General features: G+C 29.1%; 1 protein-coding gene across 1 annotated transcript in view; it reads right to left on the bottom strand.

The window, feature by feature from the left end:
• LOC116772159 (sodium channel protein 60E-like) overlaps positions 1 to 27,266 on the bottom strand; it is an 87,430-nt gene that overhangs the window by 25,319 nt on the left and 34,845 nt on the right. The window contains exons 3-4 of the mRNA XM_032664233.2: positions 8,104 to 8,312; positions 680 to 900 (exon numbers count right to left, since the gene is read on the bottom strand). Of these exons, the coding sequence (XP_032520124.2) occupies positions 680 to 900; positions 8,104 to 8,312 (430 nt within the window). The remainder of the gene's footprint in view (positions 1 to 679; positions 901 to 8,103; positions 8,313 to 27,266) is intronic.

Below are 27,266 nucleotides of genomic sequence, written 5' to 3'. Positions count from 1 at the left end.
TATAAAATTGAAAGAAATGTAATAGTTTAAATAAAAATTGTAAACTCTATGCGTATGAAAAAAATAGCTTGATTGGAGTCTTAGGCGACAGTTGTTATATTAAAGGAAAAAGAATTGAGAAAAAGAATGAAACTTTGATTGAGTGATATGTGTCTATGATTTTTATTTCGAAGTATGCAGACGAGGCAATATCTCTTGAGCTAGCAAAGCATATATTGAAAAATATATTCAGTCCATAAAATGGAACGCATATCCCACCTTCGACAAAGAAAATAAAATAGGAAAAGGCTCTCTGATATCAAAGCTGACGTCTAAGTTGTTTTTATTCGGCCTCAAGCAAAAATACCTTCGAAATTCGGAGCATCCAGAAATGTTGTAGCTTTTAAATAGACAGACGAAAAGCTATTCGGGGGATGAAAGACAGAGAATACATAGAATTTTTCACTTTTTATTACAGCATACAATAATTTACTGTGTATCATGCTCTTTACAAGTTACAAGCTTAACAGACGATATATCGGTGTTGTATAAGGCTATGTAAATCAAAGCAAATATAAAGAATAAAAATGAATATCATAAAGAAACTAGACTTATAGAAATCAAGTTCACGTATTTAAGTAATTTAAGTTAATATTTTAATATCTATTAAGTCGTTATTAAATACTTTAGTATAACTTACCGGGCATGATGGAAACAGTTTTCAAAGCCCTTAGCACTCTGAACGTCCGCAAGCCAGCAAGGTTGCCAACCTCCATGCCGATGGTGGCGTAACCAGACGTTATTACCACGAAGTCGAGCCAGTTCCATGGGTTCCGTAGATAAGTATACTTATTAAGTATAAAACCTTTCGCTATGCATTTTATTATCATCTCCGCAGTGTATATCGCCAGAAATATGTATCTGAAACAACATTGTTACCGTTTGTACACACAATGAAGAGTAAAGAATTACCCAGAATATTCATGTACAAATAAATTAAAGAAAGCTATTTATTTTATTAAAAGTATTTTTTATGCTGAACACAGATTACAAAAATAATTTTAAATGTATACCTTAACTTGTATTTTTAAGAGGATACACGAGAAGAAAATGCTAGCATTATCTTCACATTTATGATAAAATAAGAGGGTCGTTTTAAAGACTTTCGTAAACGCTAAGCCCTGAATCAAAGACAAGGGGACCGTGTCAGTCGGTCGTGGGTGTATTAATCAAATTTTGCATGATCCACCCCTGATCTCACAGCGAATATTTAGTCTCAACTCAAGATATTAAGATATTGTCTTAAATGGACGAAAATGAGATTAATTTAAAGACAAAGCAATGTATACTTTCGTTCGATATTTGATATCTGATCACCTTTCCAATTTTTAATAATACTCGCTCAGTCGTAATGTAATGTTTTACAAATAAATAAATATGAGACTATGGCAGAAACTAATTCATCTCAATAAAACATTTGCTTGAACACAAACAGATGAATAAAGGAATAGGATATGGAAGTAATTGAACCGCTGAATACATCACACGATATGAATTTTTACAAGCCTTTTACTAACCTGGATTCTGAGGTATAATAATTTAGTTTGTACCAATAAAATGTCATTGGTATAAAATAACATTTTCATAAAAGTAATAAATAAATTTCAATTACATTATTGTGCTTTTTTATGTACAGTTTCTCCACAATTTCATCAAAAAAAAAAGAAAAATGTTCAACCTCCGAATTCTAAAATGCAGGCCTAGTATTACATTTTTGTAATATTCTTTTCAATAACGTATTTAATATCCTTATTTATGAACAAGTTTAATCCACCAGGACTGTTTCAGATCATCTCTATATAGCAACACAATACGAACGTCTTTCTATAGAGCGATTTAATAATATTTAATAATAAATCTGTTTCGTAAACCACATATAATTGCATCGTTTTAATAATTAAATTTACCATGAACCTTATATCATTATATCATCACAACACTGTTGTTTGAGGTTTAATTATTATCAAGACGTGAGCGTTAACGTCATGCAAACACGACATTAGCGAATAGAGCATGAATCTTTAAGATATAAATTTACCATAACGATTCATGATATCTTTAACCACGTTGTTAGTATTAAATCGAACTACTAAGAAAGAAATATATATATATGAACCAATAACTAAAAATAATTCTAACAATTTAACAATCCCGAAACGTACATTTCTGGATCTTACTATTATGTAATTATAACAGAAGTTTAACGTAAAACATTTATTAGAGATCTTTCTTAATCAGATATAGCTAAATGCTACATGTATCACGATTTTTTTTTGAGTTAAATGTGCCCTTGAAATAAAAAAAGGTCATAATTGTGTAATTACTTCCTTTTCTATATTATTTTTTATATTTCTATATTCTTTTATAAATAGTTACCCTTGAATATGTATTGTGACATATTATTTTTTGTTTTTAATATTATTTTCTTAAAATATACTTGATATCTCTTACAACTTATTGTAACAAGTTTCTGTTCTTAGTTTGGAGAAACCTAAAGATACAATGATTGCAAATACATATTCACGTTCTAATAATCATTGACGGGTTTTCCTTCGTTGAAATTATAATATTCACAAAATGTAAGATTGACGTAAACAAATCACGAGCCCTTAAACTTTTGTTTTTTTTTAGTAAAGTATATTGTATACGACTTCTTTTTTATTAATGTAATTTATTAAAAAATATATATCACCCAATAAATAGGATATCACTATTTTACTGTGACTATTTTATTAGAGAAAATTCGATGTAACATTCGGAATGAGATCTACTCATGACTTTCTATTAAATTTCCGGACGCCGGGGAGTCCATTTTGACACAATTAAATCATACACGGTCTGGTTTATAATTTGAGTCAGACGAGCTTTTAGCCGATCCACACTTCCTTGTAAAGTAACTCGTGTCATATTATATTATATTCGTATCATTTAATACGAACGTTAATATTATTAATGACATTAATTTAACTATATTATTTATTTATAATAAATCCTTTACCAAAACAGGCTTTTCGCGAATGTGATTTTCGGTACATTTTCGCGATTATGGAAGGGGTTCCATTACCATTTTCGTTGTTTAAGGTATCTTTCTATCGTCCACAAAAGACTCGGATTGTATTTATTATTAATCTTAAATATAAGGGATTACCTGATGTTTACTCAGTGTCAAATTGGCATTGAAACGCAATACATACGGAGTCTTAACAATTTTTCACTCATAAATCATCGTTTATTAACGTAGGTATTGAATAGGAATTGTGACATTGCTGGCCAAGGACGGAATCAAGATAACTTGCCATAAAAAACTTTTATTTATGACATGTGGAGAACATTTGAAATTTTTGTACCAAACATTATTTTATATTATTTATTTTTACGCATACTCAATTTGTTAAAAGTATTGTAAGTTGTGAGCATAATAAACCTTTTCATAACTGTACAATATAGCTTAGAAAAGTAATAAAAAAATACCTTTTATAAATAACTACGTATCGAATACGTTTGAAAAATATTTATACGTTTTTCATTGAACATGACAAACGGTATATTATTTTGAAACTAAATCAGTTAAGCTTCTTGATTATATAACTAAAAGTTACTTAACACAATGTATTAATATTGTAAACGAGGTACTTAGAGGTCTACTCATAATAAAGTTACTAATGACGCTATTCAAGAAAACTTGACATTTTGACATGAAGAGTTTTAGACTTTACGTTGCTATCATTTAGTACTTTACGGAGCAACGAACGTTTAAAACTACGTAATAATTATTACTCATTAAATAACCTCTCCGAATTATATTCTATGAATAGAAATATATTTGTATACATATAAGCATGGTGATGAACCAGAAAAAAAGAAGTATAGTGATTTACATTAAATAATTCAAGCCACATGGGTCAATGTAAAAGTTAGATTAAAACAAACTTCTCTAACGTATTTACTGGACAGTAAATCTTACAATTACTACGTCTAATACTGACGTTGAAGCCTAAATATATAATCAGAATTAAGTACAGCGTATTTTTATTGTCAATAAAAATAGGCATGAAAGGTTTTTCTTGAATTTCAATTTTCTTTATCTATAAAAATATTTTCTTTTAATGTTGACAGCATCTAAAAATAGTATCCATTTGTTCTTTTGTTTGTTATACATTTGATAAGTTACGTATAAATATTTTGGTATAGATTTGCCCACCACAATTTTATTATAATAATGATGAGTGGAATATTAAAGTTAAAATAATAAAAATAAAAAAAAAATTAGCTTAATTAGATTTCATATGTGAAAAATTAAGTTATGGACCTTATGAAACTCAATTAAACCTATATTACATGATCCTTTAACAAGAATAAGTTAAAATCGTTTGACTTTAGCATATTACAAGTCACTTACATTTGTATGTATACGTATAAATTTATCGTATATATATAAAAATATATTTCTTCCCTTCCAACGAAATTATTTCTACATAAAGTTGTTTACACGTAGGTATAAGCCAAATTAAAAATAATAATAATTTTAAAACAAGCGATAGGAAGTGAGAGGCTAGCGAACGGAAAAGTAGCATTTTTATTGTTATTTTAAATTTAGCGAAGAATTTTTTTCTACAAAATCGTCCTTGCATTTACAGTGTACATTTTTAATAGTCTTTGTCTACGGAAGCTAGAAACAAAGGCCGAAACGTGACTGCTAATTAATTTGTATTTCTTACATTTAAATTAATGATTGTTTGACTATTCTGGTATAAGTTATAATTTTTACAGCATATACCATATCCTTGTATTATAATGAAGCCAGGACCAATCTCGAAAAAAAATTACCTATAAGATTAAATAAAATAAAGAAGTTTGAAAAAGAAACCTCTTACAGATTACTTTTCACTAAGCAATCAATGAAAACACATAAATAAATAAATAAATAAAACGGGCTCGTTCTTTTTGAAGTCAGTCATAAAAAGAGGTTGTTTTCGAAGGGGAACTTTCATGTAAACATATCATATATTAACAAATAAAATGATGACTTGTAAAATTGGGACACAGCTATATATTTTTTTTTACAAATGAGTGTGCAAAATTGTATAAAGCGCTCAAAGGATAAAAGGATTACAACACAATAAATTGTCAACTCGCTATCTGTTCGATAAATTGAAATGACTCGCATCGTTTTGAAAAGTAACCGACTTCATTGTCAAAATTAACCCTGAAATAAAATCCTACCAATATTTTTAGGAACAGCAACCCATTTTCAGTAAAAGTGTGGACCTTTGCCAACATTAATAACCGTCTTTCAGGACACTCCGAGTGCTGAGTGTTATCTAACGAATAGCAACTTATTTGAGCTAATATTTCAAGCTATTGATTCGAAGCCATTCATTCGTTTATTATTAAAACTATGACGTACCGACTGCGGTCTGCCCCGTAACATAACATAAAAAAATGTATACAGCTTTTTAAGTCTCTCTCAAATTTCCTTTTTAAATTTCTTGCAGTGGCTGAGCGGAACTAATCCCACCATCCTGATAAATATTTTAGAAGACAGCCATCTTGTTTTAGTATCGAAACACTGTCGCCAATCTCTGTATTACTCTGTTCAGTGAGTCGTATCTCTTAAGCTCATTTACATTGTTTTTGTTGACATCTTGTCGGGAACGGGTGCTTAGGCATTAAGCCAAGAAAGTTATAATCCTTACTTATTAGGAAATGATGCCAAAAGTACGTGCCTTCCATTCATTAAGTTTTTTTCAAGTTAAAACAAATTAAGATTTGTAAATTGTAAAGCCATTTTCATTATAATTTTACGTGTACTGGTGTAATGAGCGATGCTATTATTATGATGTTATTATATAACATAAACTTTTAGTTTCAATAATCATATATTTTTAGATAATGTTTATAATTTGTAAAAATATTAATATTTCAGCATTTCTTGACTGTCGATGTCACTACTTAGAATAAACATCTTTATGAATAATATGCGTGTCATCATTCAAATATATATATATATATATATATCATTGTTTGCATTGTTAATAAATAAGCTGTCATCGATATTGACGCGTTCGACCTGCCAATTTGCCAAACACTGGCAATATTCGATACACCTCATGTCGATTCATGAATACGTCACTCGAACTGTTGATATATGTTTAACGATTCATTGTTTAAACATTGTGTAATGTATTTGTATTCCTAAACATCTTTAGGGTTGTTTATTTCAAATTCTAGTTAATATTACTGGTATAAAATTAAGTATATCGGTTTCCCGACTTAAAAATTCACATGAATATTTTACTTAACATTTAATTGGTATACATATTACAAATTAATTGTCCGATTACGCAACAATTGTTTCTTCTAATAAGGGTTTGTGGCTGAAAACTTATTGTTAATTTATTAAAATCGATCTATCTAGCCTTATTTCAATCTTTTCTTGACCTTATTAGGTTATAATAATGATAAGTTTGAATGATATCTGTGATGATCACCATACCATTTCCCTGGCCTGTCACGTCATCATAAATGGACTAATGTTGATAATATCTTACATCATAGTATAGTATAATTTTAATTATTAAATTAAACGAACATTTCTCTGAAAATGTCAAAAATCAAGGAGACAGTGACGGGCCACTCCTGATATGTCTGTCAGCGTAAGACATGTCAAACATAGCGCGTCCTTTGACATATTGTTGGTACCATCGATTATGGGACAGTTTTTTCGAATCCATTTAATATTTTGCTTTCTTATATGACGCCATTAACCGCAAAATTTGTGTTGTTTTTTTTTGTCACTTACATTTTTGTGTAATCATTTAATTAACTATTAATTTTTTTGGATGAAGTATTGGAAGGTATTTTAACGAAAATTAAAATTATCCATAAAAATCCTGCTAAAGGTCAGATATTATCAAAGTATTAAAAATTAAACATAAAATAAATGGACAGAATAAGGCAGAGTTAACATTTCAAAATTAATCTGTAGTTGACTTATGCACTGCCACATGAGAATATTAATGCATAAATATGCATGTCACCTCTGAATAATGTCGCTGATGCTTTGAAAGCGTTACATTAAGTTGCAGCGACACTAACAGTTGATGGATGGTTGTAAAATCACAGAGTTAGAACCGACACAAATATATTTATGTTAGAAAACATAATGTAGTGGATCTGAAATATTTCCTTCTAAAATATTATACTTGATTTTATATTATTTGAACATTTCTATTTTAAAATTCCGTTAGCAATATTGTTGGAAGAAATATGATAAAAACAGTTTCAAAAATAAAAAAAGACGTGACAAAAAATTATAAATTGTGTTACTAGTAATAAAAATTAATCATATATTATAGATAAAGTTAAAAAGGGACCAAAAAAATATCAACACAACCACATTACATTCTTACTACTATCAAAAATGCTAGAGTTCTGAATGTATATGAGTTTTTTTAATAAATCATGCGAAATAGAATCAGACAACTTGCTAAAAGGCAGGAAGCTATTGAAAGCTTCAAACACGCGAGAAAAGTCATGGCCAAAGTTAGTAATTGGATTATTAACTGTAAATAATTCCATACGTTTTTGTATTTGTAGAAAAAACCACCAAGTATCAGAAACAAATCAAAGATTGAAACTTGAAATTAAAAAAAAGGAGCTTAGCTAACTATTTTTTAATAGATTAACGTTAACGAGAGAATGACAGCGTTTTGCAGAATTACAAAATTAGTCTTCACTCAAGTCGTATAATGAGAACACTTCTTACAAAATAAAGTGCACTCTAGAACCACTGACGTTTCACACTTATTCTAGAGGTCCATTGTGGGTATTGTTAACAATTACGTTACAGTTTGAAAAATTGTTCTTTTAGTTAAAATAAATAGAGTACACTGTAATACTTGTTCTGAACACTTGAGATATTTTATTTCGTGCATTAGTTGAAGCAGAAATATGTCTTTTTAATTGTTTAAAATTATTTTATAAGTAAGTGTTCAGGTTACACCTGACAATTTTATATATCTTATATATAATAGGAGGTAGGTAAGGAAAATTATAACTCACTCAGCTTCTTCGATAGTCTCCGACATGGCGAGGAAGACACAGTTGAGCAGTATGGTGGCCATGACGAAGTAGTCGAAGTACTGGTTGGTGGAGAGGTAGACGCAGGCACGTCGCACTGGGGACCACGGTGACCACCAGAAAAGCGATCTCGTGGCAGTGAACCGGTGGATGTAGTTCTTACGGAACCTCTTGGACACCACGCAGAAAGTCTGAAACAAAGCTAGATTAATACTCCTCTCTAAAAGAGATATCCATTATTAACTACTTATATTGGACCATGTTCTCTAAGACATTGAATGACTGAGTATACATATTCACAAAAATCACAATTACAATTCACTTGAAAAAGAGACTTAATTATATTTTATTATTGAGATATCTGAAATTAATAATAATATATCTCATATGAGTAAAAAATCTAGTGAACGAACTTTTTACAATTAAGTAGGTATGGCACACATACACTTTTACGTTATTGGAGGTTTCTACTTTATTTGTAATTTTCCACATTCTAGTTTCTCGTAAACTTCGCCGGCTTCCGGTAATGCTGTTGTTTATTGTTTTAGTTTGGTCATAAATTAATTTCCTCTATGGAACACAGCTACTGTTTGCTAACTTTTAGTAATTTTTGTTGACCTTTCATGGAGACAAGGGTGACAGGGAGAAACGAAGAGTGAGCGCAAAAAAATATTCGTGTCAAATATAGCGAACCATTTCTTGTCTACAAAGCAAGTCTTCTAAAACATGACAAATGTTTATTCTAAAACGTTATTAATTCTATGTTCAAATTTCATAGTATATAGAGTAATATATTTATAAATGGTAACACTGAATTAATTATCGATGAAAATTTTTCAATAACATTTATTATAGAAAGGAGAAAAATCTTATAAAAAAGAAACATCTCTGTAATTCATCAATCACCCCTGATCGTTTGGGTCTTTAAGGTCAGTCGCATTAGGTGTAAATAGAAATTTGTAAAGGAATTTAACATTATAAATATAAGAATGTTATTTATTATGTTTGTTACACTTTAAATGCGGTAATTTTTATTTAAGAATGTAATAAATAACGCGAAATAAATCAGCACAAAAATTCAGTACTTAAACAAATACATTTCGTTGTTTCAAAATTATTTATTTGAAAAGTCAGTTGGGCTCTATACACGCGATTTTATTGCGGCATTTTATTGCACTATTTCAATGCGGTCTCAATTTGTATCTTTGTTATTGAATGAGCAAAAAATAAAAACATAAATGTAAGAATTAAATAGTAACATGGTTACATTATGCAAGTGAAAATTTAGTTTTGTTTACCTAAAACCACTTTAAATAACGCCTTGCCTAGTTATATGATTGGTAACGATTGTTTCATAAGTATATTAGGCAGCTAAGCAGAAATTTTTATTTCTCGTTAAACCTGACCTTGTTCAAATATCTGCCGCCTACTATCTTATTGGTGCATAGCAAGCTTCTTATTATAAGAGCAAGTTTTACCGTCATTACCGAACTTAATATAGCGTAGGGATAAATATAATTTAGCTTGTTATTAAACAGGAGGGTCAATTCATGAGCGAATTAAGCACTTGAGTAAACAATATTAGCCCTGTCAGAGTTTGTTTGGTTATCATATGAAGTCGAAGTTATAGAGTATTAACAGGAGAAACCTCATGAATAAAACCTCTTTCCGTCACATTGTTAGAGTGAACTTTTTGAAAAAAAAAAACAAGAGGTGCCTCAATCGGTGACGAATAAAATTTAAGAATGTGTGAGGTTTTCCAATGTTAATCACATTATTATTAGTATTCTAGAATTTATCAATAGAATTTACATTATCCTACTTCGCACTGGAGACATTTAAAAAAAAACTTAGTGAAACGGTGATAACAATAGTTTAAATACAGATTCGTATTCAGTATTTACGTTATAAACGATGAAACATCCAAATCACGTTCATGAACATGCCTTCCTTAACTCTATTAATATTATAGCCATCAGGATTATGGGGACTAAGAACGTCCTTCATCCCTAGGGATGATCCCTAGGAAGTAACCAAAGGATAGAGAACGAAGGGGAGGGAAAGGGACTTAAGATTGTCAAACTTATAAAATAAATCGATCATTAGTTTCAGAAATAGTAGTAGACATGTAGTATTAGACGGAAATAATTTCTCCAGGGTGGTCTTAATAAGGGAAAAAAATCAGTTTAAAAAAAGTTAAGTCAGTGCTAGATGAGAATTACCACCGGAATGTGTACTCTTATATCTACCATTTTTGGGCCAACATCATAAAAGAATTTAAAAAACTAATTTGGTAAAAGTATCTTCTCCGGCGAGTTAAATGAGCCGTATCTTGAATATTGTATAGTTGCTCTTAATTTTGTGCAAAAATTTTATAACTTTGTCTCAGCTGTACCAACAGGAGCCTAATTTTAGCTTAACGTTTAACTGACTAAAACACCAACAAGGACTTTCTAAAAGATATATTTTACAAAATTAGTTATTGGTTATAAATTTGACATCAAAACATTATCAATGTAATGTAAAAGTAGTTTAGCAACTTGTTAGCTGGAACAATTAGGGGGAAAATTGTCTGACATGCACACGTACAATTAAATTTTAATTGGGTATAAGCAACTCAAAGTTTCAACGTTTAACGAACAAACTTGGGATATGAAAACCTTTGTTATATTTTGGTTCTTAATTTATTTAAGGCTTTTATTTCATTGTTATACATGTATATTCTAATCTTAACTTACTGATAATTAAAGATGGGTGTTACGGTGTATATGAATACACACTGGAAGTTTGTGGAAATCTAGAAGTCACAAAAAACTAGCAGTCTTTGGGATCTCCATAATGTAGCCTAAATGCTCAACTCTCGTGATGCCCGCAATGATATCAGCAAAAACCCAATTTCCCACATTTTGCGGTCTCGTATGGGCGACCACTTTAGGGAGTTCGCCGTTCAAATTTAAACCTTCTGCTTTTACCATAAGAAGTTTAATAAAGTTAAGCTTGAAAAATATTTAATTTATATTCTCCCCGTAGGGTATAAACAAGTTTATGGTCATGACTGTACTTATGTAATTTTGTGTGGTTATGAGGGTTTAGATCTCAATTCCTAGAATTTTTCATTTAGGTCGTAGCATAAATAAAGTCTTTGCTGATACAAGTCTGTTTTATTTTATAAAAGTCAGCGTTTTAAAAGATTTAAATAAGTTAAAATGTTTAACATATTATGTAAAAGTTGTTTTTTTCCTCTCAAACAAATACTTTTGTTACTTAGAATTTTTTAACTTGACATTAACCTGTTTTTAAAGACGCATACTATTCATATCAGGGTATCATAACATGTAAGTAGGTCAAGTCAACCGACCGGACCTCCAGCTGAAAGGGTTAAACGAGGGGCCTTTTACCTTGCTGAAAAGCATAAAATGAGAGTAGTTTTCTTAAGCTCATAACATACATGTCAGAGGTGAAGGTATACAGTTTTCTATTTTGGACGCGAAATGGGCATTGATGTAATAGGGCATGAGGATAAAGATGCAATAAATAAATATCATAAAGTGATCGAACCACCTTCTTAAGAGTAATATCGACCCATAATACGTCTCTGTACCTCTCGAACAGCATTCTTTTATGCTTGAAAAATTTGTATCCCCTAGTACAAGAATGTTGGCTATAAACTCTTGACTGAACCTAATTTCTGTCTTCTTGCTCAAGTGTAATAATGCTATAAATTTGACAGTTTCTATCCTCATTTGTCATAAAATCTCGCAAAAACAGAGAATTAATTTCTACAGATTAAAACATGTATTGTAACGTTCTTGAATAACAATAAGTTACTTCCACTTCCAAGAACCCCGAGAGAGAAATTTTCAATGTAAACTGGAATAATAATTGTTTAAGTACGCAACACGAAGCCAGTTAAGATTTTGCAGGCACATTTGATTCATTTTATAACAAAAAACCAACACACCGTTATAAATCCGTAGAGACTTTTATTACTTTCTACTTCTTATTTGTGTCTTACCGGGCTCGCGTGCCCTCTACACAGACTCGTAATCATCTGAGTATGAAACTAATTATATCATGATGTACCTATGCCCGAATAACTATTTTCAAGTGATATGAAATAATATATTTCATATTTAATTATCATTATAAGTTGTATTCATTATAATTATTCCTCTTAAAGAATTGACGCGGCATGTCTCAAGGGGATAAAAACCAACATCAGTATTCGGATATGAAATCAAATTTTATCTGTGTAACAATTTTATGGAATCTGTTTTATTTTTCCTGTTTGTTTTTATTTCGTGGAATGTTATACTTTTTTGAAATGTGTATTTGCACTGTTGTTTAGAAAAATTCATGATAGGCATTAAATCACCCAAATTGTTTTTAAAAGTTCGTATTTAAGCATGTTAAAAAAATATTGACTATGTATTTTAGAAGTTTAAAATAAATTTACCAGTGACGAGAGAACAATAAATCGGGCCTACAATTTTTTAAGTAACAATAAAAATATATTCATTCGTCAATAATAACCAAGTTGATAAAAGCATTTTTTTTATTACAAACAATGTCAAAATGTAATCATACATTACTAACTTTAACGAAATCTATTGTTGTGAAAATCAAAATAAAAATACAAATAATCGCTGAATTAATGTGATAATTCTCGTTTCTTTTCCACAAAATTATTCCGTCTTTCCCTTCGAGATGAAAAACGTATAATTTTATACAATTACTCATTTTTGGATTCAAAACGATAAGGTTCTGTTATTAATATTAAGTACTACCATCTGCTTTGAACTTGTTTACATGAATTTCATTATGTTAAATTTCAGAATTACATATATATATATATATATATATATATATATATATATAAAGAAATTATTTAAATAGTTTGTTATTCTACATTAAAAGTTTCAAGTACCTAAAGGATACTTCTTTTAAATCGGTTTCATACAAATATGAGAAAATATCGGAAATTAAAAAGCCTACACTGTATAAAATGTTCAACGAGATTTATATCCGCCATAAATAATACATTCGTTTAACATTGAATAAATTTAATATCTACGAATCACTGGTGAAATGTTAAATGTATAAAATATGAAATATTTTATAAAAAACAACGCAATGACAATACATAATTTAATAATGTATTTGTCGACGATACTTATAATACATGCTTATTATTTTTTTTATAATATCCGCTATAAAATAAGTTCGGACGACGCAGCGATGGAAAGACTAGTTTAATGTCATTGTAAAGTCATTTCGGCACATTTATGTATGTACTCCTTAGCTTCGAGGTCTCAAGTTTTACGACAGAACACGGTAGGTACATCGTAAAATTATAAAAAAAAAATGTTGCTTCTTCAGAGAATATGTGTACAAGGAAAGTTATATTTCAATTAAAGTACGTGAATGAATATGTGTTACTTTTGTTCAACTGAAGTTTATGATATACAGATTATTTTTTGTACAACATGACACTATTGCAGGTTTTATGGTGGAATATAAAAATAACTATATTTTACAGCATGACATTGGATCGATATTAATATGAGTGCGTGAAAGCAAAACTGTAAGTGTTGGCAGTAATAATTTTACGAAACGTAACACTAATAATTAATTACCCAAATCTCTATCTTCAATGTATTAAATGTATTTGGATCTTACGTAAACACACAAAAAAATTACAGTAAAAGTTTATGTCATAATTCATATACAAATTATCTCGTTTGATGTTGCAACACTAATTAAATTTTATTGGAAGCTAAAGACGCTACGAACAAACAATCCGCTAAGAAAGACGTGTAAACAAACGTAAAACTTCCTTTAAATTTATAATGTCAACAATTATTCCTCTGAAAAAATTTCATTTATTATATAGCAATACAAAAACATTAAGTTATTTGGGATATGTGTGTGTAAATGAAACTAATATTTTTCAGATTACCACGCGTATTTTATTATTTTTAAAAAACTACATACTCCCAACGTTTCGGTTACTTTGCAGCAACCGTGATCACGGGCAGACGAGATTAAAAGTTCAGACAAAAAGACATTTCGTCTGCTCGTGATCACGGTTGTTGCAAAGTAAACGAAACGTTGGGAGTAAGAAGTTATTTAAAAATAAAGTCGCGTAGTAATCGGAAAAATATAATTTCATTTAGTTATAAGAAATTCTTGATTTTCTAGATATTTCAAAACGTTTAAGATTATGTGAAAACAAGGTCGTCAGAAAGAACTAACGTGATTCTCTTTATTATAAAAAAACAAGACAATATTTCGTTTCAAAACCGTCATATGTTTTTGCAAAATGCTTCACAAAATCATCGATGCATTATCAAAAAAAAAAACAACATTTAAGTTACATTTAAAACTATTAAATAAATGTTAAAGCCATTTGTGGTCTACAATCCAAGGTAAAATCAGCAAACGACCGTTGTAGCGAAAGCTTTTAGTCATCTAAAGGGAATCTGGGCTTCATTAGTGAGTGCAACACGACATTTTTGATTTCATTGCTCTGTAATTTAAATGGAACGTAGTTAGAGGTTTACAATGCATTTATATGTCAAGAGAATTCTATATGAATATTACGTCAGAACAATTAATGTCACATTGAGAATACATTGAGAATACATTGAGAATATAGAAAATAAAAAAATCTTTAATAATATTAAGTGTAAGTATCTTTTTTTCTTTCAATGACATCTTAAGAAAGTTTTTTTATTTCTTTAATATGGTAATGTACTTTGTGTGTGACTTTCGTGTATTTCGTGTTAGAAATTTCTCTTTGAAAAATTTTATTTAAAATAATGTTATTAGGATCGACTTATTATAAATTTAAAATAATTGTCTACACTTTCTTACACTACTTTTATTTAGATATTATATTATTTTTAATATAATTTAAATGGATGAATCTTCAAAGTTAGCATAAAAATTTAAAAGACCTACCTTAAGACATTGTATGGACGTAATAATATATAACAGCACAAAAACATTTCTATACAAATAATGGTCAAATAAAGTATACTTGGGCAAAGATTATAAGGTTTAGATATATAATTTTAATTCAACTTACTACATTCAAGTACTTTTTCGTGAACCTCAGCCAGGCGTGGTTTCCAAACACATAGTTACAGTATCTTTATTACTTCTACATATATTCTGTTGACAGTTTAAACATGCAGTTTGTTTTAACGTTACCTTGTTGATATTTAATTGTAAAGTTATTTAGTTTTAGTTACGATGATATAATTAATATATAACATTCGTGTTTTTCTATTATTTACATTTAAGTACATACGTTTTACTGACCGTGACATACAATTTGACCTTTATATCCTCTAAATTACCTGTTATAGAATAATTAGTAATGATATACCGATTTATATATTTCAATAAATTTATAATACTTATTTTTTCGTTTTCATAGTATTTATCATTAAGTTTTGTGATAAATAGATTATAAATTTGTTTAACTGATATAAAAAATATAATGACTTCGATTTAAGTGTATATATATATATGTATGTACTGTGATATTTTTACGTCTTCTTATGAACAAAATTTATTCCAATATTGCAATAAATAACAAGGCTGTTTATTTGATATTGTTAACCTGAATGGTTTTATTCAAAGAGGTATTTCTGGTATGACCCCTCCCTGTGTCGAGACTCGAGAGATAACATTCCCTTCAATATGGTTGAGCGAAGCAATGACTAGTGAAGTCGTCATAGCTCTGATCTTCTTACCGCAAGTTTTAAACACGGACTAAATACAGACAGTTTCCGTTTTTTATTTACATACCTTTTTTGGTACTATTATATATGACATCTCTTTTATAGAATAACCATAGGCTGTGTGTATTTAAATTTAAAATTTAATATTAAAAACAGAATATGAAATTCTATTTCTATATATTTATATTTTAAAAATTTGTGTACAAGACAAGTAACTATTGAATTCGTTGCCCATATTTCAAGCGTAAATCAAAGTAATGATAATGTATTACTTTATTAGGGTATATTTGCGTAAATTATAATAAAAAATCAAATCTGCATATAAAATAAAGATTATTTCGATTAATTTGAGGAGCAAACAATATCGTCTTATTATTATCTCTTCTACTCTCTTTCCTAGACTGTTAAATTGATTATATAAATATAGTTTATATGATAATATAGAAGGATGTTGAGTTTTATGTAACATACGTATATTTTTCATTTCCAAACACGACTCCCATATAAAATATAGTGATCCAAAAAATTTCATTTCAGTTTGCATTTGCTTTATTGACAGCAAGCCAGGGACTGGTACGACAATAATCTCAAATTATGACATGAAATGATAAAATTCTTATTGAAATGGAGAAACGACTTTCTTCTCCCAATTCAACCCACGACCCGAATTAACTTTCCTTTCTCTTAACCTAGTGTTATGAAATTTTATGACTTTATTTCTAAAAATTTGTATATTTTCTTTGGACCTGTGAATCTCACAAAAAGAGGGTATTATCCTCAAAAATAACTTATACGTAATGATTTACTTACAGTGTTTTTTTTCAATATTATAATATTCAAAAATAATGACGAAAAAATAAACAAAATTATATGTGAACAAGTATTTAATTATTGCAATTAAATATAATGAGAGAAACATGTTGTTACATTAATTCGTTTTTGACTCAAAATACTAACAGCTTTTAAATAAATACCTGATATGAAAAAAATCGTAAAGATTTAGTACCAACATGACGCAAAGCTTTTTATAAAACATGTTGAAATGTCTTTCAGTCCACACTCACCCTAATTTGAAAGTGGAGTGTTAATTTCTGTGTTTTTTGCGCGGTTTGGGTTGTTTATTTTCGGTTTCAAATTACATGAAATTTTTGCGATGTATACAATTTTTACATGTACCATTTGTCTCTTATTTTTTTTTATATACAAATATATAATAGGGACAAAAAAAAATAAAGACAAATATTGCTATTAGCAATGAATAAAAAGGCTTTATTATGAAATATAAAATTTTACCGAGAATAATCGGGGCTTTAATTTTTTAGTCAACCGCAATTCGGATGAAGCCATTTTTTTGGCATTGCCGTGAAAACGTGGACGAGGAATATTAAATACAGCAGATGAAATTTCACCTGAAATATGCTGTGATTTTAATTAAAAAAAAAGAATATACTTGATTCTGATAACTGCGCCGTTGCTTCCATTATTTTAATTTATAGAGAAAAAGATAAATTTTATCAAATGACTTATTACTTATAAGAATAAGAATACTCATTTCAAAACGATTCTTAATTAAACAAACATATAAACATCTCAAATGACATTACTTTGTAATATCATAATGTATAAAATTATAATAAAACAAAAATTAAAGACCGATTGACTGCAACTGAGACAATAACATACTATTAATACATAAGCAGCAATTAAATAACGAAACAATATTATATATTTGTAATTGAAGTCTCTTCTAGAGGCCTATGGCTAGCGTGAGAGGTAAGTACTTCTTCTGTTCCACTGCAGCGTATAAAACATTCATATCGACGGACCTAAACTAAAACAACCCAACTCGATTCTAACCGCATCGCAAAAGAAACTTTATTACAGAACAATTGAGTCCATAATGTGATACAGCAAAATTCGTTTAGTTGAAACTTGGCAGACGCTGCGGTACAGAAAGGTTCTGTTTACGGGTCACTGCTAAGACAAGTACAATTAAGTTCTTTAAAACAAAAGTTTAGTCACTTAAAGCAGTTTTGTTATTTATTATTTGATTCAGTATATTATTATTAGAAACATCTTTTTCTCTTTACTTTCATAGAAATACGGCATAGAACTTGTATTGGGACTGTTGTAACGATTGCTTTCAATTTTCAAAAATAATTATATTAGATGATGGATCTCAAAGAAATTTTGCAAAATTCAAACAAAAGTCAAACCCACTATTCCTAGTTTCGGAAAAAATACAAATCATATGACATCAGTAATTAAAAATATATCGAAATTACATACTAATAAGAAAAAAAAGGTGAAGGCTTTCAGTTTTCATAAAGAGAATTAAATATACATTGTTTAAACACGATATCTTTTGTTAGGAACGTATATAAACATTTGATTTTCAAATAATTTCCATTTAAATAAAACGTCAGGATAAAAAGCATTCCAGGTCCCGTCTTTGTAAATAATTATGTATATAAAAAAAAAATTCACATCTCGTCTGCCCGTGATCACGGTTGCTGCAAAGTAACCGAAACGTCGGGATTATGTAGTTTTTTAAATAATGAAATCCGCGTAGTATATCCGAATAATACTAGTTTCATTTAAATATACAAAAAAAATCTGCGACATCATTCGAAATAACATCAATTTCTATCAATGATTTCAGAGATCCCAGACACAATGGCGGCTATAAACAATGGCTGGATCGCTGTTATTGTCCCGACCACCTAATTCTACATCTACATAATACGCCGCTCCACTTTCATATTTCGAGTGCCTTTTTTATCTCATGTTTTTACTATTGTTTCTCGTTGCAGCAACATTTAACTTTTTTTTACATTTCATATGAATTAATAAGAATTTAATTAATATCTTCATTGAGAAACACAGAGGGGACTTTTAAATATTTTATGGAATTGATACAATATTGTATTTCTTATTTCGTGATACTATAATAAGATACACTAGTAGAGAAGTTAATAAGTGATGTACCTTTGTTTTAATATGTCTTCTAAAGCCAATTATAGTGTTTAGCTGTTCTTAATAAGAAACATACAATATTTTTATTTTTATTATTGTTTTTATTTTAAAGAGTTTCATGGAGAGTAGACCACATAAATTATTCTCGAAAACTGTCCTGTGGCTCCGTTGACGTCACTACCGCCTGTCCTAGTCATGTTTGTTAATACATGCCATGACACATGGCGTAGTGAGTATTATTTTAGTACATTTATTTACAATTTAATACATAGCAAATAAATAATTGAGTAATCTATCGCAAAAAATTTCTTACATCATTTGGTAAAAGGGCTGATACTCTTACACTGCTAGACCGATATTTACTAAACATAGCTAGGAACCGCCGCAAAGAAACTGACTTTCCAATGAAAAAAGCCGCTTGGAAATCGGTTGATTCATTGGGAAGCTATAACGTCACATACTGACACACACCGACACCGACGTTAAACTTATAATACTCCTCTTTTTGCGTCGGGGGTCAAAAATATTCTTAAGAGCATTAAAAGCCCACCATTTATATTTTACACTATATATTTTTTTGTTTCATTCTAATTCTTAAACACAAACTAATATTGTAAATTCCAAATTTTTATGCTTTCAAATGAAAAACTTCAGATAGTTAATTAATGACAGAAACATGTAGGTGACCTTTCTCATATATATTTCCCGATATCATTTAACTTGGACCTTTAAAAATCACAACAATATTATCGTTTTGAAATAAAATAACTTACATATAGAAGCCGCTTCATAATTTACAATTTTTTAAATAGATAATTTAATCATAACTTAGTAATTTATTAGCTTTCGTTTATATAATTCAAAACTGAAATTTCGGCAAATAAAGTTACAACCATATCAATACCTAACTCTTGACGAATTCCGGATTCTGGTAAGATAAATCAAACCGTTAATATCATTCCGTATACTATTATTTAATTAATATTTCCACTAAACAATAAATACTTCTAAAATCTTAACCTCAAATAAGTTTTCATAACAGTAGTGACGTCAGTAACTGTGATTTTTGTTTGAAGCCATTTTTAAATTTGTTAGTATTGATGAAAATAACATAACGTTAAAAAAACGTTGCAGTGGCACTCCTTTTATATTTTAGTAACATTTTAATCATACAACTTTCAAAAATATTATATTTTCAGTTTTCATATTTAGAAGATTTTTATTTTTTATGAGTGCGGTATAGGTCAGGGGATATGAATATGGCATTCATTAGCAACTTGTAAATGTTGAAACATACGCATTTATTGTTATAAATAGCTTATGTTAGAATGGACATCATTATAATGAAAATATAAAAATAGATTTGAGCGTACTATGTCTTTCATGAATACATATTTTGCGTTCGAGAGAATCTGAATACTAATATATTTGTTTTACATAAAGATAAAGAAAAAAATTATGTATTAAATAATGTGTTTGATCAACAGACAAAAAATAAGGTAAGTTAAAAGAAACAAAATGGTATTAAAACGAGAAGTTGAATTTATCACATGGTTGGAGTACACAAATGTATGTATGTATTCCGCTTTGAGTCAATTTGGTGTTAGAAAAACGTTATTTCCCGTCATCAAAGTGAATGCTACGACTTGAGTGCATTTGTATGCTCAAAGATCAGCTATTTGTCTCCAAGTTTAATCAAGATAAGACAAAGGTATACATATAAATTAACTAACATAAAAAGATATTCCTATGTCCACATTAATATGTATGTAATAAACACATGAGCAATTACAAGACACAAAAGGGTGTCGCCACTGCGGCATCTTAACTCTTAGTTTTAATTCACCCCAACGAAGACTGCGGAATATAAGACTTCTATTCATGCACGACCCAGATACAAGACTGGTTAATAAGCCTCTACGCGGATGCCGTTTTAATCTGACCAAGCTTAGGTTTGTCAATTGTAGTGCATGTGTAATATAAACAATAACTTGGCTTCACATTCTATAAGATATTATCTTTGATATGACCGCGAGTTATGTGTTGACGAATTTTCTAATCTTACAACTTTCAACCAATTTAAATCTTCCAAGTTCCAACTGTGTTTGGTAGACATACATAAGTCAGATTAGTCAAATCAAAAGTTGTCCTAATTGTGTATTAATTTTGATCAATTATGAACTGAAAGAATTCATATTAATTTATTAAAAAAAAATACTATGAGTTTTAAAATATATTCATTCATCTTTTTTTGTTTAATTCCATTATAATTCATTTATTTATAATATAAAACTAGAATATTAAGTTATTATTTTTAAAAGTAAAATGTAAAAATGTTACAAAAATTTTCGATACTGAAAATTTTATAATTTTCAAAATTACATTCCAATTTTAAATGGTTGGTATTTCTAAACTAAACTAAACGGTTGGTTATTCTACTGGTTCTACTTGGTATTTTTATCACATTATCTGTAGATGATTAACAAAACCAATTAAAGCAGTTCTTATATAACTTTTCAGACTTTAAATGCTTACATGTATTTTGAAACCAAATAAATAACGATATCGTTCAAAAACAGCTTACAACACTCATAGCCAGAATATTACTTCGAACAATGTATTTACATTGGACATAGCAAAATTAATAAGGAGGAAAAATTTACAACGTGATATTACATTTTAAATATATTATAAAAAAAAATAACTGCAATAATTAAAAGGTCTCTCCTTAAAAAAATATATGTGAACCATTTATAAAAAAATAATTTAAGGTTATTCATTACGCAACATGAAATTAATAATGTAACATTTTAATTTGTCAAAGGGGACATGGAATGTGTAAATAACGAGCAAAAAGTTTGGTCCTTGTTTGTTTGTGTCTAGTGTTGTTTGTTTTACACGGACTGTTCTAGCAAGAGGGAAGGTAATTTTTTTTATGTTATATTGTTTCATATACTACTCTTAGGTAAGGCATTGACGTACTCACAGATATTTGCAATAGAAAAGTTTCTTTAGTTGCACGATACAGAGAAAACGTCTACTTTTGACTCTTAAAAGACCCTGTGTTGTAACTTTTAGAGAAAACTTGGGAAGAAGGAAAATTTCAAGTCTTATATGGACAGAACGATCACGATGCCCATGTAATGTTGCTTTGATAAGACATGTACGCTGGTGACGTAATAAAAAACACTTGTTTTAAATATTCCCACCGTGCAGATTATGAAATACCCAAAGAAATTAAGGATATTAGATTATCTGAGGATGAAAAATCTTTAACAATTAAAAATGTTCTGAGTCTGTTACGTTATTTTATGTGTTCTTTATAAATTTGTAAAAACTGTTGGTAAGGATAACAAAGACCGAGATGGGACCATGAAAGTACTTCAAATGTCCAATTTAGAAATACAGGTAGTATATGTTCCACTGACTCAACAAGTTTTTTAAATTATTTGCTTCTCATGAAGGAATTTTGAGTCCTAACATTAGTCTTTCAAGCAATCAACTGAATAACATTTAGTTAACCTCTTACCAGAAACATGCTTCAAATGAAATTTTATACCAAGCATAAATTTCCAGAATTAAGTCTATGTATTTCACTACAAAATAAAACACCCCTTCGCATTTATACCACGATATTCAAGGAGAAAGTTGGAAATTCCAAAAATATAAAAAAAAAATCTATTGAAGCAAACAGATATCGTTCAGCCGAAGCTAAATACGAGTATGTTACTGGCATGATTGAATCCGGTCAACTTGTATTAGAATTTGTTGCTTTCAATACGATAGTCGCGACAAATCCAGCGTATTGAGACTTTTCAGAAGTTACACTTTAATACCTTTCACTATTCACTAAACAACTTCAATTTAAAGTTGTGGTTACTTCGACTTGTAGCTATGACAATCAGAGGAGTTTGGTAAGAGTTGTAATCGAATGTTGCACGTATTTATCTTAGTAAAACAGAAAGGAAAAATTTTTGCAGATTAAACATTCCTACTTAAATTAAACCAGTATAAAACATAATAGTAATACTATTTACCTTTTATCTCGGATATTGTATAGTTTGGGACCAATAGCATCGCCTGTCAAAATAAATTGGACCAATAAAACGGAACTCAATATCATTTCGTGGCCAATAATACGAAATTTAAGTTAATTAAAAGAATGTACTCACTGAATAAAGACTTAAACAATTTACATTTTCATACGTCTTTATTTAATTAAAACTACTTGTGTTGAAATGGTAAATTACTCCTATGAGAGAGGTTGAAGTGTCCATTCAGTTAAATTCTTGTTCCTTTGGGCCTTATAACTTATTATAGTCGCAAAATTTTCAAAATGTTATAACATATCTCGTCTATATTTTCGTTTCACTGTGCTAATATTATAAATTAAATTAATAGTACGATTTATAACTACTACTAAATTATATAAACAGCACAAAACAGTTGCACTTGCGTTATTAGTATTTTTCATTTTCCCTTTATAAATCCTTTGCCTATCAGATTGTTTACATAAGACTCAGTAAGAAGAATTCGTTGTGAATTCATAAATAACGTTTTGTGAGTGAAGATAACTTTGGCTGATGTCAAAATATTTACACCCGTATATGTGATAATAACGCATTTCAACAAACAAATTTGTCCAAATTCCAATAATATGTATATTATATTATTGCAAGTTAACTTATATTAAGCAATTTTCAGTGAAAACAAAACAAAACTACAGTGTAATCGATTGTGTTTTATCTATTATTGCTACGATACATTATTGTATCACATATCGAAAACAAGAGATCACATTTTTGTTTGAAATAAAAAATCTCTAAAATACTATTCGATTGAATAATATATCGCAGAGAATACGTTTAATTAAAAATAGTAAATAAATATTATTGATGGTAAAATTGTCAGTTGTCACCACCTGTGTAGCCACCAGTGGCAGTGCAATCACAACGTTGAATGTTGCAGGGATGGAATTTCTTCAAAATAAAGGTTTTCTCAAACCGTCTACGAGGTTACCTTCAAGAGCCTGACACACTGACTATAATCAAGATCATAGCATTCGTGACGTAAGTAATGCTTTTTAAAAACCACGGTCTGGACACTTGTCATTTGGACATATGTCGGATACGTATATTTATATGTAGTTTATATATATATATTTGTTATTACATATAATTTATTCAGACGAGAAGTTTTGCTGAAACATACAATAGTGAAATTTCTACATAGACACTGTCTGTATCTTAATGACCAATCCTTCGTCAGTTTCAAACAAGAATAACTACTTACTTTGAGGTTCTAACTGGGGATTCTAAATTATAATTATTAATTTGTTATCAGTCATGCTTAAAAAAAAATTATTTACAACGAAAATTATTAACTATATATTAAATGTTTTTTGCAACTTTTGCTTTTAAATGACGAAATAAAATTCAAATCGGATAATCAAACACGCGTACACTCATTCAAACACATCGATACATCATCCTTGTATATATAAACCTCGAAGAAACCCCATCACTGAGAATTAGGTTAGATATATTTCATCTCAGTCATCGAACTTCAATAATGCTTGAAGTGAATAAAATTATGACACAAGGGATAAAATTTTCCTTATAACATTTCATAAAAACTTAAAGGGTTATTATTCTAGACGCCAGGCACGTAGCGGAGCATTCAACAGTACTTTTATTCAGACGTGCAGCAAAAATTTTCAACAAATATAAATGATACAAGACGTACGCTATAGATCCTTCAAGATGGAACATAAAATTCTATTCTTCGAAAAAGAAATGGAAATTATTGTACAGCATTTATTATAATATCCTTCCTTATTTTCTAAACCACTTTCTTTATATGTAGTAATATTATTATTGAATATCAATTTCTTTAAATGTCCTATTGGATTAGGAAAATATTCTCTAAAAAGTATTAAAAGAAAAAAATTCAACTCCCAAAAATAGTATTCCGTGTAATAATTTGTGGAAAAACTTTGATACACGAATAAAATATGAAAATAATAGTTAAAATGGCTTTACATTTTTCGTTACAATATCTAGTATATAAAAATAGTTTTTTTACATGAATTTCAATGATTACAAATATTGAGGTACGTTTTTAACGTACCTACCAACCAAAAAACCAACAGAATTTTATCATACTGAAAGTTGCTTATCATGTTAGTCTACAAATTCAAGTATTAGATGATAAGAGATATGTAAGACTGCACATTTTTCATGTACCAATATTATTTCATGCCACTTTTTTTTACTTTATCTTTTATTTGTTCAAAATATGGACACATTTTTCACAAATTTCATCCCTTTTTTTTAACGTAAGTCAACTATTGTAAATTTGTTAATTCAAAATACTCATTATAACAGATCTTTTTAGTTTTCTAAAATTGTTGAAATCCTTTTTATATGTAATGAATATTATGCAAATGACAATTGAAACTTATTTTGGTCCACCTCAATCTTTTATCTAGGTATATATTTGGCCATTATTAACTATCTAAAAAAAAAAATTATCTGCACTTTTCGTCAGAAGGGACCTGTGAAGTAAAATTTTAAAAGTCTTTATATTTTTACTCTCAGGGTAAACCGGCGATCAAGATCATATTACACTAACGTCATAAAATAAATTCAATCAATGTAATTTGGAAGACCTTATCAGATGATATTTTCGGTGATGGAGGTAGCGTAGGCGTATGGGACTCTGTAATTTTTTTTATTACAATATTTCTCTGTGTCCTATTTGATATCGCAACGATCTACTTGGGAAGTGAGCGTAAAATTACTGAATTCTCAGGGCAGTGATCAGACCAGAAATTAGTCAAAAATGTGGAAAAAGTTTCACAAAAAAGGGGTTCGGTCGACGGTACAGTTCTAATACCACATGGCTAATAAGTAGTGCAAAGGTAAACATGGATACTGCAAGGCATGCAATACGTGATTCTACAACTCGTGATGGGGTGGACTTCTATTATCAAAATTAACCTTGCTGATAAAAACTGCTAGAGTATGAAATCTTTAACCTCCTCATCTGAAAAGGAAAATAGTAATCGTGGTTCTCACTCGAGGACGGATTTGTTATTTTAAAATTTAAAAGATATTTAAGATTATCATTATTAAACATCTAAATATAAGTATGGGTTTCAGAAATTACTCGCGCTTTTATTACTATTAAATTTATCTAACGTTCCGATATTTTTTTAACAATGAAAATCATGAGTAGACGAGATGTCGAAGATAACGAGATAAGGGAAAAACCACGTTTCGTCTTCGTGTAAAACAACTAGAACGCAATATTCTTGAGGTTGCAGTTCGACTCCTGCTCGTGTCGGTGATTCATTAATCCTTTAATTGAATTTTAATTAAACATACTTAAAAAACACTGTCTTAAATTAATAATCATTGATAATTTTTCACTACATCTAAAAAGTTATCACACACAAAAAAAAAAATTGTTATAAGCCTTTGGATGGGTTTAAATGCATATCATGTAAAATTTTAATACAATAGTGCAATACCTTAAAACGACATTCATACGTAAAATGGATAAGAAAAGTATTCGATGTTCGGTAGCAATAATTTTAACCTATCTATTGGATGTTCAAAGGAAAAATACACAAAGGAGTTTAAAAGACTCGTTCGAGCAACAAGTTACGACCGCACTTATCTAGTGTGTCCCAAGCCTTATCAGGTCGCTCGCCTAAGCAAATATTTGAGGTAAAGGCTAACGGTTCACTTAAATAAACATCTACCTTTGAAGCGATTATTCTAAAAAATTATACAATAAAAATAGGTCGTGCCAAATTTTTATTCAAGATTAATAAAAAAAATTGTTTGATAAAAATGATTCACAAAATATTGCGAACTTTGAGACAATCCTTTTTATTATTAATGTTTCAAGAATTTACACAAAAAAAATGTAAAAAACAAATAAATACATTTAGACTTTCCCATTTGCAATCGAATAATCGTATTCCCCACAAATTGTCAGATGTATGTGGATAAATATAATTTATCATTTGTCATGTGTAGCAAAAATACATACAAAGTAATTGTATAATTACATTGCTTATTTAATGCATATATGTCGCGCAAATTAATGTAACTAATCATATCTAAATTCTAATTTTATAAAACCTAATGTACACTTTTACCACGTCATTGGGAATCAGTTGTTTTAAACTTGAATGATGACTCTTTTGTCTCCCAGAGGACTTAAATAAAGTGTGTTCATTCATTCATATAATTTTCTAAGCTCTATGACGCCTTTTATTTGTGTACTAGGTTAAAATTATAAATTTCAGCTTTATCTAGCACTTTTACACATGACGGTTAATGCAAAAATATAGCTCATTTAATCGACAGCTATTGTTAAAGTATTAAAAAATTTACAGGAATAATA

The sequence above is a fragment of the Danaus plexippus genome, assembly GCF_018135715.1.
Source record: "Danaus plexippus chromosome 16 unlocalized genomic scaffold, MEX_DaPlex mxdp_31, whole genome shotgun sequence".
NCBI classification, from domain to species: domain Eukaryota; kingdom Metazoa; phylum Arthropoda; class Insecta; order Lepidoptera; family Nymphalidae; genus Danaus; species Danaus plexippus.
Note: the sequence above shows the minus strand (reverse complement) of the source record. Positions and strands in the feature narration are given on the sequence as shown.